Source organism: Pyrus communis, chromosome 6, assembly GCF_041283825.1.
Source record: "Pyrus communis isolate YQ-2024b chromosome 6, ASM4128382v1, whole genome shotgun sequence".
Taxonomy (NCBI): domain Eukaryota; kingdom Viridiplantae; phylum Streptophyta; class Magnoliopsida; order Rosales; family Rosaceae; genus Pyrus; species Pyrus communis.
The window spans coordinates 8,505,052-8,525,967 of NC_142570.1; the positions used below are offsets into that span (position 1 = coordinate 8,505,052).

General features: G+C 36.6%; 2 protein-coding genes, 2 long non-coding RNA genes and 1 pseudogene across 4 annotated transcripts; 3 read left to right on the forward strand and 2 right to left on the reverse strand.

Moving 5' to 3' along the window:
* Positions 1–212: 212 nt before the first annotated feature.
* LOC148696226 (uncharacterized) lies at positions 213–5,712 on the forward strand. The gene is made up of 4 exons (XM_088695705.1): positions 213–2,742; positions 3,178–3,432; positions 4,003–4,060; positions 4,448–5,712. Exons 1-4 carry the CDS (start codon positions 213–215, stop codon positions 5,532–5,534), a joined length of 3,930 nt encoding a protein of 1,309 aa, XP_088551831.1. The 3' UTR covers positions 5,535–5,712.
* On the reverse strand, positions 600–704 carry LOC137711778 (small nucleolar RNA R71; annotated as a pseudogene).
* A 304-nt stretch (positions 5,713–6,016) lies between the features above and the next one.
* Positions 6,017–6,945, reverse strand: LOC148696227 (uncharacterized). Its single transcript, XR_015963258.1, has 3 exons — positions 6,766–6,945; positions 6,530–6,641; positions 6,017–6,114 (listed from the first exon to the last, which is right to left on the reverse strand). It is a non-coding gene; the product is annotated as an uncharacterized LOC148696227 (long non-coding RNA).
* A 3,418-nt stretch (positions 6,946–10,363) lies between these two features.
* Positions 10,364–10,813, forward strand: LOC148696228 (uncharacterized). The gene is made up of 2 exons (XR_015963660.1): positions 10,364–10,571; positions 10,661–10,813. It is a non-coding gene; the product is annotated as an uncharacterized LOC148696228 (long non-coding RNA).
* Positions 10,814–12,241: 1,428 nt separating this feature from the next.
* LOC137710725 (mitochondrial inner membrane protein OXA1) lies at positions 12,242–16,772 on the forward strand. Its single transcript, XM_068449833.2, has 9 exons — positions 12,242–13,041; positions 13,389–13,479; positions 13,667–13,714; positions 14,150–14,208; positions 14,657–14,732; positions 14,828–14,959; positions 15,357–15,464; positions 15,882–15,936; positions 16,077–16,772. The coding sequence occupies exons 1-9, from the start codon at positions 12,569–12,571 to the stop codon at positions 16,346–16,348; spliced, it is 1,314 nt and encodes a 437-aa protein (XP_068305934.2). The 5' UTR covers positions 12,242–12,568; the 3' UTR covers positions 16,349–16,772.
* Positions 16,773–20,916: the final 4,144 nt, after the last annotated feature.

Below are 20,916 nucleotides of genomic sequence, written 5' to 3' on the forward strand. Positions count from 1 at the left end.
AAAAAAAATTAATTTTCATTTTTTTTTTTATTATCTGCAGATTGTGCATGGTCTGTACCAGATCACACAAACAGCAAATTGCAGATTTTGATCCAGAACCTGAACGTACTACCAGACAAAGACTTAGAAAGCAGAATCTACAGTGTGAACCTTCACTGCAGGGAACAGTTTTGCATAATCGGTTTACTGGGGTTTTGGACAGCGAGGAAGCTATGGCATTTGTTCTACCAACAGCGGGACAACCGCTGAGGGAATCTCTGGCTGCTCATGCCACAGAGGTGCCAAGCTGCATTACCTATCCTGAAGTTGAAGATGGGTCTACGTTTGAGATACGACATCATATGTTGGAGATTCTACCTTCATTTCATGGTTTATCAACAGATGATCCTAACATGCATCTAACTGAATTTCTAATGGGATGCAAAAACATTTTGGTGAGAGGATTTTCAGCAGAATCTATCAAACTCAGACTTTTTCCGTACACTTTGAAGGATGGTGCAAGGAGATGGTTACTCACACTTCCATCTGGAAGCATTACTTCGTGGAACCAACTTAGTGCTGCATTTTTAAGCAAATACTACCCAGCTTCAAAAACACTTGATATGAGTACTCAAATTTTAACATTTGCTCAGAAACCTAATGAAGCAATTCATGAAGCATGGGAACGTTACAAGGATCTACTCAGGAAATGTCCACATTCAGGCATTAATGGTGACACTCAAATGAATTTATTTTACAGAGGGCTGAATTTGACTACAAAGACTCTTGTTAATGCTTCTTGTGGAGGAACGTATTCAGACAAAAATGCACTGCAAGCGTATCAATTGTTTGAGAACATGGCGACAGAATCTCAACAATGGGCAATTGATATACCTCAGACCAGGGGTGTTTTTGAGATGACTAGTGGTTCACCTCATGTATCTGCACAAATAGAAAAGATAGAGAAGAAGTTAGAAAATTTTGATGCAAAATTTGACATGCTTTTACAAAGAATGGCAGCACCTATGCAGCAGGTTGCTGTCCAGCAGCCTACTGCAGCCGCCTGTACCATTTGTGGCATTACAACACATGATTTTATGGGTTGCCCACATAGGGACGCATACCCGGAGCATGTTACAGAGCAGATTGACGCATTCAATAATTATCAAAGGCCTAGAAATGATCCGTACTCAAATTTTTACAACCCCGGGTGGAGAGATCACCCAAATTTCAAGTGGAATAGAGATCAACAGGTTAAACCACAGTTTCAACAACAAATACAGCAACCTGATGCTCAAGCTAAACCTTCTTGGGAAGTCGCAATTGAAAAATTGGCAGATCATACTAAGGCAAGTTTTGATGCAACAAAACAAGAAATTCAAAAAACCAACCAAAACATTCAGAACATACAAGCAACAATGAAAGATCTACAGCAGCAAATGGGGCAGCTTTCACTCCAGTTTTCGGGCAGAGAACCAGGAAAATTTCCCAGCCAAACTATCCCAAATCCACGTGGAAATGCAGATTGTAATGCTGTTAGAATATTGCGTTGTGGTAAAAGTTATGACAACCGTGATGCAGAAAATAAAGAAAACAGTGCTGGAGCTTCACGGGTAGCACCTGTGCAGCCACAAACAGGTTCTGAAAGTTCTGCAGAATCTGCCCAACCACTGGACATATCCAAAAATACTGCAGTGCCTACTGCAGAAAATGCAGAAAAGTCAAAACGTGTTTATGTTCCACCTATGCCATATCCCGAAAGATTGAAGCCACATGCAAAAGATCAACAATTAACAGATTTCATGAAGACATTGGCTAAAGTTCAGATTAATCTACCATTAATTGATGCAATCAAGAACATTCCCTCATATGCCAAGTTTTTGAAAAATGTGTGCACAAATAAAAAGAAGCTTGTGGACTTCGAAAAAGTGATTCTCACAGAGCAGTGCAGTGCAGTTCTATTACAAAAGCTACCACCAAAGAAAAAAGATCCAGGGAGTTTTACTATTTCATGCACAATTGGAAATTCTGAGTTTAAACGTGCTTTAATTGATTTGGGTGCTAGTATTAATTTAATGTCTTTCTCTGTTTTTCAGCGACTGGGACAAAGAGAAATCAAACCAACATCTGTTATTTTACAGTTAGCAGATTGTTCGGTTGCTTATCCTAGGGGTATTATTGAAGATCTTATTATTAAAGTGGATAATCTCTACCTTCCAGCAGATTTTGTGGTTTTGGATATGGATGAAGATATGCAAACACCAATTATTCTGGGGCGGCCATTCATGGCAACTGCTAGAACTTTGATAGATGTGGAAGCTGGCACATTGACGCATAGAGTACAAGAACAATCTGTTGTGTTTAATTTATTTGAAGCAACTAAGAGGCCTAGTGATATGCAAGACTGTATGAGAGTTGACGTGTTAGAAGGCATCATGCATGCAGATATTATGCCCAGTTTGACAGCAGATCCACTGTTAAAAGTTTTACATGGTTTTGAAGACGCCAAAACTGAAGATGAAGAAGCTTTTGAGTATGTTACAGCTTTAGAAAGTGTCCCTTTACACCAGCCAAAGTGGAGGCACGTTTTTGAGAGTTTGGGAGAACCAAAAACGCCATTACAGCCTTCAAAAATACAGCCACCTAAGCTGGAATTGAAGCCATTACCAGCACACTTAAAATATGCTTATTTGGGTGCTAATTCTTCACTGCCAGTTATTGTTTCTGCAGATTTATCTCCAATTGAGGAAGACAAATTGCTGCGTATTTTGAGAAATTTTCAAGATGCCATTGGGTGGACAATTGCAGATATTAAGGGGATCAGCCCAACACTCTGTATGCACAGAATTTTGATGGAGGAGGGTGTCAAACCCACCATTGATGCTCAACGCCGATTGAATCCGATCATGAAGGAAGTTGTTCGAAATGAGGTTATGAAGCTTTTAGATGCTGGAATGATTTATCCAATTTCAGATAGTAAATGGGTAAGTCCTACTCAAGTGGTACCTAAACGCACTGGAATTACAGTTGTGACAAATGACAATAACGAGCTTGTGCCTACACGTTTAACTACTGGGTGGCGAATGTGCGTTGATTACAGGAAGATCAATACAGGTACTAGAAATGATCACTTTCTGCTACCCTTTACTGATCAAATGTTGGAAAGATTGGCTGGTCGGGCTTTCTATTGTTTTCTAGATGGGTATTCAGGCTACAATCAAATTCCAGTTGCACCAGAGGATCAGGAAAAGACTACATTCACCTGCCCTTTTGGTACATTTGCTTACAGAAGAATGCCTTTCGGATTATGCAATGCACCTGCCACATTCCAACGATGCATGATGAGCATATTCTCAGGTTTGCTTGAACGAGTTGTTGAAGTATTTATGGATGATTTTTCTGTTTTTGGTGATTCGTTTGATCATTGTTTACAAAATTTATCTTTGGTTCTTAAGCGTTGCAAAGAAACTAATCTCGTATTGAATTGGGAGAAGTGTCATTTTATGGTTAAACAAGGAATTGTTTTAGGGCACTTAGTATCTAGCAAGGGTATTGAGGTTGATAAAGCTAAGATTGATGTTATTGCTAAGTTGCCCTCTCCTACTACTGTGAAGAGCATTCGTTCGTTTCTTGGACATGCTGGGTTTTACAGACGGTTTATCAAGGATTTCTCCAAGATTAGCCGACCTTTGTGTAACTTATTGGCTAAGAATGCACAGTTTGTTTTTGATAATGCATGCTTGGAGGCTTTCAACAAGTTGAAAACACTCTTAACTTCAGCACCGATTATTGCAGCTCCGGACTGGAACTTACCTTTTGAACTAATGGGTGATGCATCAGATTATGCAGTTGGGGCAGTTCTTGGACAGCGAAAAGACAAGATTCCTCAAGTCATTTATTATGCTAGCAGAACTTTCAATGATGCACAGCTGAACTATGCGACCACTGAGAAAGAATTGTTGGCAGTTGTTTTTGCATTAGAGAAATTTCGTTCTTATTTAATTGGGGCTAAAGTAATTGTCTACACAGATCATGCTACTTTGAAGTATTTATTATCTAAAAAGGATGCTAAACCTCGACTTATTCGGTGGATTCTTTTACTTCAAGAGTTTGATTTGGAAATTAGAGACAAAAAGGGCAGTGAAAATGTGGTGGCTGACCATTTATCAAGATTAATAAATTCTGCTACTGCAGAAGAAGACACATTGCCTCTCAATGAAAATTTTCCTGATGAACAATTGTTGGCTGTCCAGCACAAAACACCATGGTTTGCAGATTTGGTTAATTATTTGGCCAGGGGAGTTATTCATCCAGATTTAAGTTATCAGCAGAAAAAGAAATTTTTGGCAGATGCAAAATTTTATTTTTGGGATGAGCCGTATCTGTACAAATACTGTCCAGATCAGATTATTCGCAGATGTATTCCAGAAGAGGAACAAGACAGTGTTTTAAAGTTTGCACATCATTATGCTTGTGGTGGCCATTTTGGGCCTACAAGGACAGCGGCTAAAATTCTACAAAGTGGGTTGTTTTGGCCTTCTCTTTTCAAGGATGCTCATAATTGGTGTAAATCTTGTGATCGTTGTCAGAGAGTGGGAAATCAGTCCAAACGGAATGAGATGCCACAACATGGTATTTTGGTTGTTGAATTATTCGATGTTTGGGGTATTGATTTTATGGGACCATTCCCATCTTCACATGGCAATCAGTATATTTTGGTAGGGGTTGAGTATGTTTCTAAGTGGGTCGAGGCAATTGCAGCACCAACTAATCAAGGATCAGTGGTTCTGAAATTCCTCCAAGGAGTCATATTTCCACGGTTTGGCATCCCGCGAGTTATACTTAGTGATGGGGGTAAGCATTTCATTAATAAACAGTTTGCTGCATTACTTGCAAAATATGGAATAACTCATCGTGTTGCCACTCCTTACCATCCACAAACATCAGGGCAGGTTGAGGGTTCAAACAGGGACATAAAACGTATTTTGGAGAAAACAGTTGGCTCCACTCGTAAAGACTGGAGTTTGAAATTAAATGATGCATTGTGGGCATACAGAACAGCATTTAAAACACCCATTGGGATGTCCCCGTTTCGGCTTGTGTATGGCAAGGCTTGTCATTTACCTATGGAGCTAGAGCATAAAGCGTTTTGGGCTATCAAGGAGTTAAACTTTGCTTACGATTCGGCAGGGGAAAAACGTAAGCTGCAGCTCAATGAGCTTGATGAAATTCGCCAGGAGGCTTATGAAAATGCACGCATATACAAAGACAAAACAAAGGCCTTCCATGATAAACACATTCTCAGGACAGATTTCCAGCCAGGGCAGAAAGTGTTGTTATTTAGTTCTAGATTAAAGTTATTTCCAGGGAAATTGAAATCTCGATGTAATGGACCCTACTTGGTTACTAAGGTTTATCCTCATGGAGCAGTTGATATTATAAGCGAGATTAATGGCAACACATTCAAGGTGAATGGTCACAGGCTGAAACCATACTTAGAGTCACCCTTTGACAGTGCAGCCGAGTCTATGACTCTGAAGAATCCAGCAAGTTAATCACCAGGCTTCTGTTCGATCTAGCTACAGACGTTAAATAAAGCGCTTATTGGGAGGCAACCCAATTTTCTAACTTTTTCATTACTTTCTTTTTTTTTTTATTTCATTATTTTCCGTCTAGCTGCATTTAAATTCCTAGGCTATCATTTAGTGTCGACAATCATCTAAAAAAAAAAAAGTTCAAAAAATATATATATATATATATAATAATAATAATAATCATAATAATAATAAAAATTCTCATTTTACTTGTTTAATTTTTAGTTTACAGTTAGTATTTTCTATAATCTATCTCTGATTTCATAACGTGGGTTTTTACAGACAACAAACAAAGCAAACAAGCATGTATACATAGAGAACTTATTTTAGGCTGGAATCACGCACCCAATGGCAAGTCTACATTACCATCAACCACATTCCTAGACCATGCCGACATATAATGCAGAAATTACAAAGCTCTTGCAGAATCACAGATCCAGCCACAAAAGGATAGAACATTATACCTCTATTTTGCTACACGGCCATTCTTCCATGCACGCCTTAGCCGCCATTGAGCTGCTTTTGGGGATCTCCAGTGTTCCTGCAACAAAAAAAAAAAAAACATCAAGTTGATACGTACTGAGGAGCTATCATTATTTCTATGCAGATCTACGCCATTTAGTTTCGAAGATGCCGGGTATGCCATTATTTAAGTTTGGGGGTGAGTTCTTTATCCGTCCTCCGAACGAGTCAAATCCAAAAAGTTCGTACATATGTTCAGGGGTGATCCAGGTTGTCATTCAGTAATATTATAGGGAGAAGCAGTGTTCTAAGTTCCAAATGGTCCGCATACATGGTCCCCATACAGATCTCAGTGTTATTTCTTTTGTCCAGCAACTACAGTGTCCAGTTATTATTTATATCAAGTTTGGGGGTGATCTCACAGGCACCCCTGCAACCCAGCAGATCCTCAACATGCAGGCATAGCACAGTCACATGCGAGTATGAATTGTTACCTTTGGTTTTCGATCCGTGTTATTTGTGTCTGGCTTGGCTGTTTTTCGTCAAACTGGGGTCCTTATCCTTTCTTCCGTTGTTATGCCGTCATCCAAGCCTTCGAACTCTGCTCTGTGCATAAATAAGAATACGGATGGATGTTATATTTTTTCGCCCTTTGGTCAGTCACATCACAGAAAAATGTTACTTAAAATCTAGAATCAAAACCAAAGTGTAGGGGAGACTAAGTTTCTACCTGCTGATGGATGAGTTTTGGAGTATTAGCTATGGATCTATGAAGATTGGGTGTTGGTGCCTTACTTTTGTTGTGGATCCAAGAGTCCTCGCAGAGAAAATAGTTGCATGTGTTAGTTCTTTACTTTTCCCATGAAAATAAGCTCTCTAGCACGCAATGGCAGCAAGGAAAGAGTTTTATCTTTGCGATTTCGGGTTGTGTTACCGAGACATTGATGTTGCAATGAGGTTGGAGGAGCAGCTAATGTTTTCCAGTATAGAGAAATGAGAACCATTTTAAAGAAAAGAGGGCTGAGAGAAATGTGAGACCTCTCCGTTTCTCTAGAGCAAAAAGGCTTAGGATTTCTTAATATAATTAGAAATGAGAGAAAGGAGAAGTTTTGAAATGGTGAGCTCTGGGCTCGAGGTTAGAGAACATGGTTGCGAGGCTGAGGGTTTTGAGAATGCATGCCTGCCACTCGATTTGGGTTTGATATATTCATACGCTTCATCAGAAACGATGAGGGAGTAAAGAAAGAGTCGTTTGGCTCTAGGCTCGAGGTTACATGTGCAGACATGGGACGGGAATCCTAAGTTTTTTTCACAAGCCGGTAAGCATGTGGGTGTACGGATGCATTCCGTGTGTCTCCCATGCTTTTGTATTCTTTTTGGGCCATCACGTTTGTCCTGCACAATGGGTTTCCACCCACATGTTTTTCAATGGACCCTTGTGTCATCTTTCCATTGCCAAATGTTTGTCCAATGCCCAAAATTTTCAAACTCAAACCCCAAATGCTCAGTCAGCCTATATAGCCCAATTCCAGGTCACGGGTTCGATTCCAGGTGTGTCCACTTCCTTTTCTTTTTAGTTTATTTCTTTTGTAGTGTATCATTTTATTGGTCGCTTGTTTTTTGTTTTATTTTTCATTTGTCTATTTCTAGTTATTTAGGGAGGTTATTTATTTTTATTTCGTTGTGTTAGTTTATTTATTTTCTTTTTGTTTTTCTTCTATTTTCCACACCTTGAGGACAATGTGTGATTTAAGTTTGGGGGTGGGAATTAGAATTTTTAGGTTTTTAATTTTTGAGTCAAAAAATATAAAAAAATCATTCTTTTTAAGTTAATATCCATAGATTATTTTAACCGTTAGAACAAATGGACATGGTGAAGGTTAATCCCACAGTAGAGTCTTTTATATTTATCGTTGCTTAGACACTAATTCATGGGTTATACTTTGACAATTTGCACATTCACTTCGACATGATTTGTGGGGAGTGAGATTGAAACACTTACTTTTAGTCTAAGTTTAATTTTAATTTTTGTTCCAAGCGAAGTTAGTTATTGTTATGAATAAAGTAATAATTGTTCCACCCGAGGTTTTGCCTAGTAACCGGGCCAGTCCTGCCTAATCAGCAGTGATTCTCACGTCAAACGGTAGAGTTTTGGCATGGGGCAGGGTGGTTAGTTGGTTTTGTAGCCTTTCCAACTCGAGTTAGTAAGTCCTTAGGGGTGTTCTACACCTAGTGCCCTAAAGCCCTTGTGGTTTGGGATTCATTGACCTAAAGCTCGATACATGGGTTGGACAGAAAGCTTAAGTGAATTGACATTGCACGACCACTACTGTTACTGAAAAAAAAAAATAGAAATAGTTATAAAAAAAAATCTAAAAAAAAAAAAATAGCTATCTTTAAAGTTAGTATGAGTGAAATAAAGAAGGACAAAAGGTAGAGGTTTTAGTCGAGTCTCCTTAACCATGTTGGTTCACTTTTCACCAAAGGAAGTTCATGAATTCTTTTCTAATTGATTCTAAATGGTTTAGACTCTGTGGTGGGATTAGCTGAATCTTTTGAAAAGATGTTCTGGTTTTTAACATTTTCTGTGGATTGCAACTTTGAAAGGGAAAATTTTTGTCATTTAGTTTTAGTTAAGTTCTAGTTTGTTAGCTTTTATTTTTGTTTCCTAGTTTAATTTTGCTTGAGGACAAGCAAAAAGCTAAGTTTGGGAGTATTTTGATGAGTCAATATTATATTATATATTTCACCCTATTCTTAGTATAATTTGGTAATTATTTTGGTAGAATGTTGAAATTTTGCTTTATATTCTCAACGTAGGACATTAGACTTCCTCTGGAGCAAAACATGACCAAACGGATGAATTTTGGAGTGATTCAAATTGGAGGACATTCGTGTGTTCCTGAGCTTGTTCGTGTCAAAATCTCAGAAATTTCTACCAAGCGGTTATTTTCTGGAGATTAAATGAAGGAGCAGTGCGCGATGCTGGAAATTGACGTTTCTGGGTTTAAACTGCATTTTTGGAGCCCAAGATGACCTCATATGGGTTCGTGGCCTTCTGGAGAAGTGTTCAAAATAGTCGAAGCTTTAAATCCTGCTATTTTGGGCCCATTTTGGAGCTGATATGGGTCCAAAACGAGACTGTGCAAGATTTTGGGCGAATTTACCAATTCAATTTAGAATTATGTTTCCTTTTTTTAATTTTAATTTATTTAGTTCCCTAGTCTTATTCTAAGACCATTTTTTTACCTAGGGTTTAATGAGGGTAGTATAAATAAGCCTTTTTGGCAGACCTAGGGTTGAAAAAAAAAAGAGAGAGAGAGGGGAGAACGCATGCAACTTTTGGAGAGAAGATTTTGGGCAAAGTTTAGAGATTTTCAGATTTTATTCTACAAGGTGTTTTCATTCTTTTTCTATTTCAATAAAGACTATGATTTTTAGTATGAATATGCGTAACTAATTCTTTTTGCTAGGGCGAGACCATGATCCTTAGCAAGAATATGTAGTCTCTTTTTACTTTGCTTATGAATTTATGCATGCAGGTTTTGGAATGTTAATCACTGTGCTTTAAACTATCTATTTGTCTTAGTGATTCGCGACCATCAGGATATTTGGAAAAGTTATTTGATGCAATTTTGGCGGAGGATTGTCCCTAAAATTGACTAAAGCTTCTTGTGGTTAATATGTGTAACCTCTTAGGATAGACGACACGTTTTAAGGGTTATATGGTTTTTTAAAAAGGTTTTCATAAAACTTAATGAGTCTTGCATGTTCACATTCGATCTGAACACCACGGACGGGTTGCATGTTAGATATACGTTCTATGTTGAAGGTTCCAAGTAGGATATACTCTAGGAAAACCTAACTTTCAAAACATACATGTATGGTTCGTAAGTAATTTAGAAAAGCTACATAGGATTGTTAGGGTGACGGCGGAACCCTAGTACTTTCTCTCTTTGAATCCTAAAAATTGTTCCCCTTATCTTTCTTTAAAGTTGTGGTTTTTAAGTAATCTTTTTAATTAAATTCGTTTTTCTTAGTTTAGGTCATTAAATCACCTCTTTCAAAAGAAAAACTTTGTTTTAATTAATTAGTTGAGAATTGATTTTGCTTTGATCTCTTTAAATTAATCCTTGTGGAGAACGACCTTGCTTGAGCCAATTATACTACAATAACCTTGTTTCTCTTGCAAGTATTTTAGGTGTTTTTAACCCTTTTACGCAGGTGGTAAAAATCCTATCATTATGCTTCAAGCAGGGGCACTGCGCCCTCCTGTCTGGACATTATGAACCGGTTGACCCCGTGCATCTCCACCTGCTGCAGGGGTGGCAAAGCCGCCTCCGGCTTGCTGTAACGGTGTGCAATACCTCACCAAGTACTCAAACGGCAAGGAAGATATGCAGGCTATATGTGACTGCATCAAAGGTGCAGCTAATATGATGGGGTGTATTGATTTTTCTCTCATTTCTGATCTGCCTAGCAGTATGGTGTTTGTGTTAACCTTCCACCTATCTCAAGAAACATCGATTGTTCCCAGTAAATACTCTTTCAATTGCTATAATTAACCTTCTCCCCTTCCTTTTATATATGGAAAGGGAAACACTGATTTTGGTTTTCTTTTGCAGGGTTTGAAGATAGAAGAAGGAGAGTTTAGTGATGTTTGAATAGATGTGGTTGTGTTCAAGGAAATTAATGGGGTTAATTACATAGATTTGCAATGTAAAACAAATGTGTGGAAAAAGAAATTGCAATTTGAAAATAATGGAACATGTAGATCATATGAATACCAGCTTGTTTTACTTGTGGAAGGTGAAATTGCTTGCATCTACTCGTATATTTGCAACTCCAACATCATTACTTTTTTTTTTTTTTTTAATTTTATTATTATTAGACCAAACCCAACCTTAGGTTAAATGCTATTATTTAGGTTTTATTCCTTCCTCCCCCCTCTCAAAAAAAAAACCCAACCCAACCCATGCTAAATGTGTGGGCTAAAAGTTAAAATCCAAATTCCGCCCCCCCCCCCCCCGAGATTTAGCCCAGAAAATGGTGTATGCACCACCAGCGGGACCCCACTCACATGTGCATGTCTTCCAGGATTTTTGAATTCAACGGCTGAGATTGAATATAATCAAATCTAACGGCTAAAATAATTTTAAAAAAAATTATTTAACTCAAAATTCACCCAAATTTAGTAAATTTTTAATATTTATCATAATTTAAATATTTTTAGGTTAAAATGTTCATAAAATTAAATTATGATAGTGTACATAATTTTTTTTAAATTACTTTAAAAGAAAAAATTAGTCTAAATTTATTTTTTAATAATCTCAGGCTAATAAATTTAGGCCAGAAGGGTGGGAACAGAAAAACTATTTCTAAGTTAAAAATTTTAGATTTTAGCCCAAGGGTTGGAGATGGTAAGGGGTGGAATGGTTCCAAATTATTACAATAATTAGAGGAATAGGAAGTTTCAAAACTAGAATGCCCATATAGAAACCCAACACCGTATCCACTAGGATATTAGACCACATACATAAGTTGAGTGTGTGCAAAAAAGGGGAAAGCCGGCACAATTTTTCCTTGGGATAGTACTTACAATTCCAACTCTAAATTTGCATGCACATGTTGACATCTTTTGCTATGGTCGGAAGTTGATAATCTTCTAATAAGCGACTAATCTTTTTACGTGAAGAGAAAGATATTAACATGAATATATATTTGTAGAATCTCTCTAAATATAAATCTAAGATGATTAGGTTTTAGAAGTCTCAAAACCACCTTGTAAAACGAATTGCAAATTGGCATAAACTAACAAGTCTAGCGGTAAAAATTCACTTCTAAGTTTTTTTTTTTTTCTTTCTTTTTGCTCAAAATCAAATTTCAACGTGGCACACACTCAAGTCTCTAAGCAAATAGTGTTTTATTTCGTAGTGGTAAAAAATAATTATGTCTATACATTCCGAAATAAACTCGATCATAACCAATCATCTTCTCTCCTAGTAACTAACCATTTAACCCGCTAATGATATCGTTTGTAAAAAAAAAAATCTTTAACAGAATAGCTTATCATGAAATAATTTTATGTGACGTTGGGGTAATTAGGTGAATATAAAAAAATCTCTCAAAGATTTTCCGAAATTATTTTTCCAAATCCTTTCAAAAAATATAACATTAAAAGACTAATATACCCTTCAACTACTAAAAGGCCAACGAACAAACGCGGGCACAAACCTACCTGCGCCGCCATTGCTCTGCTTCATCTCAGTTCCACCACTCTCGAACAGAAAATCCCGGACTCTCTCTCTCTCTCTCCCTCCCTCCCTCCCTCCCTCCTGTCCTCTTTCTCTCTCCTCTCTCTCTCCCCCTCTCTCGTACGCTCCAACGGTCAACCCAATAAAAAAATTCAATCCGATTCAAGATCCCATTTTCCTGGAGAATTTGTTATTAGGGTTTTATTAGGGTTTAAAGATTCCATCTTTTCTCCCTAATTCATTTCAAATCTTGCCGGATAGAGGTATTCATATACATCAATGGCTTACCGGCGGAGCCTCACGACGACGAGCAGTATAGCTCGACGGCATCAGTACCATCCGTCCGTCACTCACATCCTCCGCGACGACGACCGCAAGCAAGATGTCGTTTCCGAGCACGCATCTGCTTCGCCGATATTGAATCAATTTCTCAACCAGAAGCGGTTTTTCGGAAACAATTTGAGCAGAGTGTCGGGTTTCGGCGGTGGGTTCGCTCAGGATAGGAGGATTTCGAATGCTCTGCTTTCGTCCACTTCGGGATTCGCGTTCTCTCGATCCATGTCGTCGGCTTCGGAGAAGGTTGAGCTGTTGAGTGATGTATCGGGAGTTTTATCCGACACTGGGATCGAAGGCTTGACTTCTCAGGTACCGGCAATGAGCGAGGTGGCGGTTGCTGCCGCGGATTCGTGGTTGCCAGTTAAGGGCTTGCAGTACTTTATTGAAGCTGTGCATGTTCACACTGGCTTGAATTGGTTAGAAAGCTATTTGCACATGCTTTTTTGTTAAATTTAAATTTTTTGTTGTGATATTAAACCAATTATTTAATTTGTGAATGATTTAAATTGAAAAAAGTGAAGGGAGTAACTCACTAGATGAAACCATAGACCTCATAGATAGCAGATCATAACTCTGAGTTTGTTAAAGTTAGTTGATTATTGTTAACATCTTGTTAAAGACGGTAGAGCTCAATGATGATGTGACTAGATTAGTTAGAGCAGTCTCTTAATCTATTTTTTATGAATTCACAGTTGTATGTTCGGTTTTGGCAGTGTATTACAGTATGATTGTGTATATATGTATTGTGTCGGTTACTCTTCAGGTGGGCCGCCATAGTGATAACAACTCTTTTGATTCGGACTGCCACGGTTCCGCTTTTGATTAATCAACTTAAAGCAACCTCAAAACTCTCTGTAAGTTTGTTGTTGTTAGTGCATTTCTTCTAAACTTGTACGATCACACCAAGCATGTTAACCACCTCTTATAGTCTCTCAGTGCATCATATTTTACAAGCTTTAAGCGACTGTGCTCATAATTTAGTAAGCGTTCATTTTCTCGCCTGGAGGTGGTTCTTCTGTTTGACTTTTGTGCTTTCTGCAGCTCATGAAGCCTCAACTTGAAGAATTGAAGCAAGAGATGCAAGACAGGGTATGATGTCTGGTTCTTCCTTATTCTGCTACCACTTATTAACTTACAAAACTGTTGTGAATACGTGTTAATCCCTTAGCCTCTCCTGCCCAGGTCATTCCTATCTAATGTCCTTGCCTTAAGATATAGATATATATATATATATATAGATATATGTATGTATGTATGTATGTATGTATGTAGTGGAATTAGCAAGGTCACCTTTGTTACAGCAATCTCTTTGATAGACACTCATTTTGTTGTGCTTGTCTACTTCTACTTGATCATATGACCAATGAATGTAATAGGATGGTGCGCACTTTACGAAATGATTCTTTCTACTAGACAAATTTAGAGAACACCATCCAGGGCATGGATTGTGTTAGTGAGCTGTCTAGGAGCCTAAGAAATTACTCTTTCGAGTATGTTTATCAATGCTCTTTACTCTTTTATCAGGGTTCAGATCGTTCTGCTCAGCTTGAATTTCAACAGAAAACAAAGAAGCTATTTAAGGAGTAAGCAACCTTTTCTTCGAGACTAAGAAATGTACAGAAATTTCGTTGTTTGTTGCCTTCTATATCTGTTTTCATGTAGTTATGTTTCAGCTAAGACAGAAGTATATAAAATGAAGCTTTAAAAAGCATTACTTGGTAGTTACGTGATTCCTTTTCGTTAGGTGTCTCAGCTGTAATAGACTTTTGGTCATAAATCTTATGCACCAATCGGAAATTTATGTACAAATTCTTTGTTGGCTGCTTTGAACTCTTTCGTGTCCTTCCCCCATACTTTGGTTTTCCAAATATTATGTTTTGACAAATGAAATATGAGATCCAGTGCAGTTAGCTGGGATAAAAACTTGTTCCTTATTATCCATTGTTTTTGTATTAATTGTCTTCCCATCATTATGCCTCCCAAATCATCCTGAAAATTTTCATTTTATTTATTATGATATCGGGTTTGCAGATATGGTGTAACCCCATTGACTCCAATGAAGGGACTTTTGATTCAAGGTCCTGTATTCATCAGCTTTTTCCTTGCTGTAAGATCTTTCTCTTAACACCTTCGAACTGATGAAGTTTGATTTTGGTTGTGGTCTTTGGAGGTCTTAGTATAGCTTTGTTTTTGGTTTGGCAGATAGGTAACATGGCAGAGAAAGTGCCATCCTTTAAAACTGGCGGTGCCTACTGGTTTCTTGATCTTACAACCCCAGATGCCATGTACGTTTTTCCAGTTTTGGCAGCCATGACATTCTTACTGACTGTGGAGGTAAGCCAATTGCTTTTCATATAATATGTTTAAATTTTGTTGCTTTCTTTTAGAAGGGTTACTTCCATGAGGAAATAGTGTAATATATGTGCTGAACACCTGGAAATCATTTTGTTATTTACAGTAGAATGAATTTTGACAGGTTTCGATCTACAGATCTGAAACCAAGGCTTTTGCTTTCTTTAAATTTGGTCATGGAAGGTAAAAGGCATTCTAAATATATGGGAAAGGATAACATTTTTGAAAGAAAAGGACCAGTTGTAGTATATGGCAGTCAACCCTTGCCCCGATAGTCTGTCAAGTTTAGGGTGCATGTGTGTGTACTTGTGCAATCAGATTGATTCTGAACCTTAGTTAAACCAATGGAAGAATTTATTTGCTTCAATTTGCTCTTTAGTGCAATCTGCAAGAAGGTATGGAGGGAAATCCTGCTGCTGGCACCATGAAAAATGTTTCAAGAGGCCTTGCTGTTCTTACAGTTCCATTTACCATGAGCTTTCCAAAGGTATCTTTGCTAATTTTACTGGCTTCTGATATATTCTATGCTATCTCTTGTCATTTTGTTAGTAGACGTCAGTATGGATCAAGGCACATAGTTACATTTCAGGATGTACAGTCAAATAGTTGTTTCATATATGTCATTAGCGATAGACAATTAAATAAAGGTCTTGTATATGTCTCCTGTCTCCTGGTCGATTGAATGTAGTTTTAAAGACCATAGTGCAGGCCACTTTTAAGACTATATGTATTAATTTAATTATGATAGTACCTCCACAGCAGTAAAAAGGTGCTTAAATTCATTTTATGTGGTGGATTTGTTTAACTTTTATGTTATAAACCGAAGTCACATGATGACGAAGGCTAATCATAGACTTTGAAGCCAGGCTGACTATATATTATGCTTGGTCTATCAACTGTGCAGGCTGTATTTTGTTACTGGGTTACATCCAACTTGTTTTCACTCTCGTATGGACTGGGTGAGTCCTTTTACTTTATACTTTTATCAACTGTGCACATTATTTGTGAAGCTTCAGAAATTGAGAGTATATCTCAACTTATTGTGCTGAAAGTTCTGGTGCACTTTTCCCCGTTTACTGATTCTGAATTTTGATTTCAGTGCTTAAATATACTGGGCTGAAGGAGGCCTTGGGTATTCCTAAACCGCCGCCTTATACTGCACCCCCTCAAGGATCACAACCTGCATTTTCACTATTATCCACACTGAAACAAGTCGCTGAAGGGGCTCGTGGCTCAACCTCCTCACCTGGTGATGCATCAAAGGTTCAAGATCGAAGTATATCATCTTCGTCGTCATCATCAGTTCTTAGTCAAAGGATTAAAAGTTTAGAGAAGCAAGTGAAGGGAAGAAAGAGAAACAAGAAGAGGTAATGAGTTTATCGATTTTTACAAGTTCAACCATTACTATGCGTCTATGCCGCATTGATGGGGAGGGGAGGTTTCATTGCTTTTTACCCTTTTAATATAATATTCCTTAAATCGGCGACTCATCGGTTCACTTAATTAGATGATGGTAGATTAAACTATCAGAGCATGTAATTTTTGCTCGGGAAGTTTGAGAATTTTGTGTGAAATATTTTTGCCGGTGGTTCTGTGTATGTCAGCAGGACCCAACAAGTCCACTTGCATTGTAAAAATAAAATGAAATAAAACTGCAGAGATCTTTTGGTGGTGGTTCTCTATAAATGTAGCTCGGAGGGCGAGAGTAAGTCAATCAAGATGTAGCTCTCAGTTTGTAGCTGTTTAAACAATTTCATTTATTTGTTTTCCGTTGATAAAACGATGTTCATAGTTATATTTCATTTGTTCTTCGTTTATTTTCAACTAGTTTGTGGATCGCCAGACACTTCTCAAGAGTTTCGTGGTGATGTTAATCGTGAATTCACAATTGCTTCAGTTGGTTACCGGAGTGGACGATGTACAAATGGCAGTTGTGGCTCCGTCAGGGCGTTGAACGCAATCACAAAAAAAATTGAGAAAAACGCACCCCGTGTAATATGTCAAATCCATTCAGGGTAGATTTGGCATTCGTGTCGTGTTTATTGTGTTCATGTCATACCCGATAGCTTAACGGGTCGTGTCTTGTAATACCTGTTAAAGTAAACGGGTAATATGACCTGATCAGAAATCAACTCATTAATATTATCAGGTAATATGATCTTATCCGTTACTCATTCAGAAAAGTATATTTTAAATCAATAAAAATGAAAATGAAAAACATAATTTGACCCAAAAAAATGTAAAAGATAATACTAAATTAGTATATACATACTAAATTTTGGAGTTGACCCCTTCATGAAAGTTGTAAAGCTTTTCATTACGAGTAATTACATTTTTCACACGTCTACAATAACTATTATTAATTTTATTAATTTTGCACTCAAATAAAAAACACTGTTCATGAGATTTGGAGGGTTTTAAAAATCTAAACGACCATGTAACCATCGTCTAAGCGTTAAGGATGCAATTATGAACATTTATTATGCTTTTACATCTTTCAGGCTTATACATTAATGATTATGAATTTTGTTTATTTTGAACTCCCTTAAAAATATTATTCATGAGAGTTTGTATGGTTTTAAAAATTCAAACGATCATATACCCATCCTCAAAGCGTAGAGGATGCGACTACGAGCATTTGCATATTTTTTTCATATTTTTTGCACATGTAAATTAATTATTATAATTTTTTTTAATGTGTTTGGTATTTTTAAATTACTTGATATTTTTATTTTTAATGTGTTTTATGATTTTTAATCTCAATCTTTGCCTATAATATACTATAAAAATAAATAAAACTTAAATTTTAAAATTTATATAGAACAATAATTAATAAACAATATATACATATTCATTATATTTATTGTATTTTATAGTAAGTTTTTTTTAGTAGTTTAAAAAATTAAAATCATCAAAATAACTTTTTTTCTTATCGTGTCGAAACAGGTTACCCGCGTGTCACTCTCGTATAAACCTATTAAGGACCCGTTATTAACGGGTTGTTATCATGTGACCCGATAATGTCCCGATTAGTTATCGTGTTGACCCGAAACCCATTATTTTCGTGTGGTTTACGTGTCGTGTTAACGGGTCGTGTAAGAAATTATCAAGTCTAATTCAAGGCATGGCTAATGGCATTCCTTAAAAAGGAAACTAACGAAAAGTCAAAAAAAAAACTTTAGTTTTAATGAAAAATGACAAATAAAGGTATAGTGAATAGTATCAAGAAAATGTAAAAATGTGGTTTTTCGTTAAAACTCCCTTCCTTAAAGGCTTAACCCAACTAGACCGACTATTTATATATGAGAAATTATTAAGTAGTACAATATTACCACGTCTGCATATGATACTTCCATTCAGAATTTAACACATGTACAATTATTATCCAGCTAGACTTAAAAACTTAGGGGGTGTAGTCAATTTTGATTTCATAGGACTTTAAAAGACTTTTTTTTAAGTAACAGATTTCAAAAGATTTTAACTGACTTTACAATTTTATATGGATTTTGACACATTTGTGCGGATTTTCATTATAGATTTGTATAGATTTGTATGGACTTCTTTCATGGATTTTTTAGGATTTCTTAGGATTTCAAAAAATTAACCTACAATGTTTGTATCTGAAACTCTTGCCAACTGTTGTTGCAGTCACCTTGTTTGTCTCTCCACATGTCCATAGTAATAATTCTGGCTTTCAGATGATAGTTGGAGACTAGTCTTCTAAAACACGTCCTATTGTACAGGTCTCTATACATTTTGCTACATGAACTTGGAGCAATTTGCATACATTTGCATAGCCTTTTTCTTTATTTGGGGTTCAAATACTCCATTATTTGGGGTTAATTTGTCCTATTTCACTATAATTCGCTGCTCTATACAAATCAAAATTATCTATTAGCTGTTCAAATCGAAACGAAAGAAATAAGAATCCAATTCTGTAACAGGAAAATGGGTAATTTCCAAAGGAGCCAAATTCAGCTTAGCAGCCAAGCAGAACTGCAAATTCAACCGGTTTGTTATTGGAAAAGCCACCAAATTAACAAATGGGTTTTCAGAAATAGTGTGGTTTATTTTGCAGTATTTCCAAAAATAGTGTAAGTTATATTGGTTCAATTTCAGAAATAGTATGAGCTATTTGCTATAGTTTTAGAAATAGTGTTTATTTTGTTCCATTCCATAAATAGTGTGAGTTATTTTGGTTTAGTTCCAAAAATAGCGTGGGTTATTTCGTCGTAATTTCAAAAATAGTATGCGTTACTTTGCAGTAGCTTTAGAAATAGTGTGAATTATTTAGTTTAGTTTTGAGACGTTCCATAAATAATACAAAATTACGTTCACCAAATCACAAACAAGAATATGTAATCACACTTTTGGACTTATGTTCAACAAATACTATATAAATATTCAATTATTTTGTTTTTAAATTTTGTATTGGAGCAAAGACATGAGAACCCCACTTGAAAGAGTGACTTCTCTCCTGCTCTCTCTCAGCATGTGTGTCAAAATCTAAGTAAAATGCTTAATTAAATGCTACACTTTATTTAGTTTGACAAGCTTCTAAATTCTACTATTAATTCTATATTTTAGAATGAGAAATGCTAAGCTGACTTGTCATCCAAGTGAGTCTCATAGAAATCGTTGGACATGTCCTCATAATATAGGTAAAATAGGCCCACCACAAAACAAATAAATAAAGGTATAATAAAATAAAAAGAGCAGTAATTATGCTTCCTTCACCTTCCCAACCATCTTTTTCCTCTTTTTTCACATCTCTGGCTGCAAACTATTGTCACCCCCTGCGCCCCCCCCTTAAAATCACCATGAACAACAAAATTAAACCTTAGATCCCAAAACTTGAAATTAAGCTAGCAGGAATCACACCCAAATGTAATTTTGAAAATTACATCACCCACCATGAAATCACACCTAGAATAATCCTAGTTTAATTGATACCCAAAATAATCTGGGTGGCAAAAGATGGAGGGAGTGCCTTCAATGATATTCAAAATAATCCCAATTTAATTTCATGGGTGTGATTCACCGCCGCACCACACCATCGCCTCATCGCATTGCCATTAAAATCACTGCCACACCAAAAACTTGGATCCCACCATCTTCTCATGCTTCGTCTTTGTCGTCTTCTCGTCATCTTGGATTTTCCATCATCTCTCAAATCGAAGGCACTATGGTTTTCTTCGACAAGACTAAACTAATAGAAAACAAAACTAATAGAACCTTAAAAGGTCAAGGGCAATATGTTAATATGGTGGGGCCATTTTAATTGAACTTGTTTAATATTGGGCTATGTACTAACCATTAAAAGTATTACATGGTTTTTTATTAAAATTCAAAGTTTCCAAGCCCTTTTCATTAGTTTTCCTTGTTTTTATTTCATTCCAAAGCTGAAATGGCAAGAAGCGGATGGGTGCTTAAAACCGAAAAACGAACCAAATCGGACCGCACTAAAATGCTTAATTTCAACAAGTTAATAATTCATGGAGAGAAAAGACGTCTAATCGATTTTTTGGTTTCTTATGCATGGCTTTAAATTTGAATAAAGGTTGGAAGTATTTGCAATATTTTTGTCACATAACCGCTTCCGTTATTGAATTGATTGGACTACAGATCATGATCTCTAACTAATCTGACATTCCATTTCCATGTCTAAATACGTTTGAGAAAAGAAAGAAGAAAAGGAATATGTGGGTAATTGGGTCTTACTTGTCACAACTTCCCACCAAACAGCACCTCAAGAATTTAATAAAGCTTTTAAGTTAAAATGATTTCTGAAAGTGATATAACTCTTTATTTTGATTCATGAGATTCAAAATCGATAAAATTGGTTCCCTGAGTTTATTTACCATCAATCATTTTGTTCTTCCCGTAAAAAAATCTTCATGAAATAAGGAAAAAATAACAAAAATATCCTCAATTTTTGT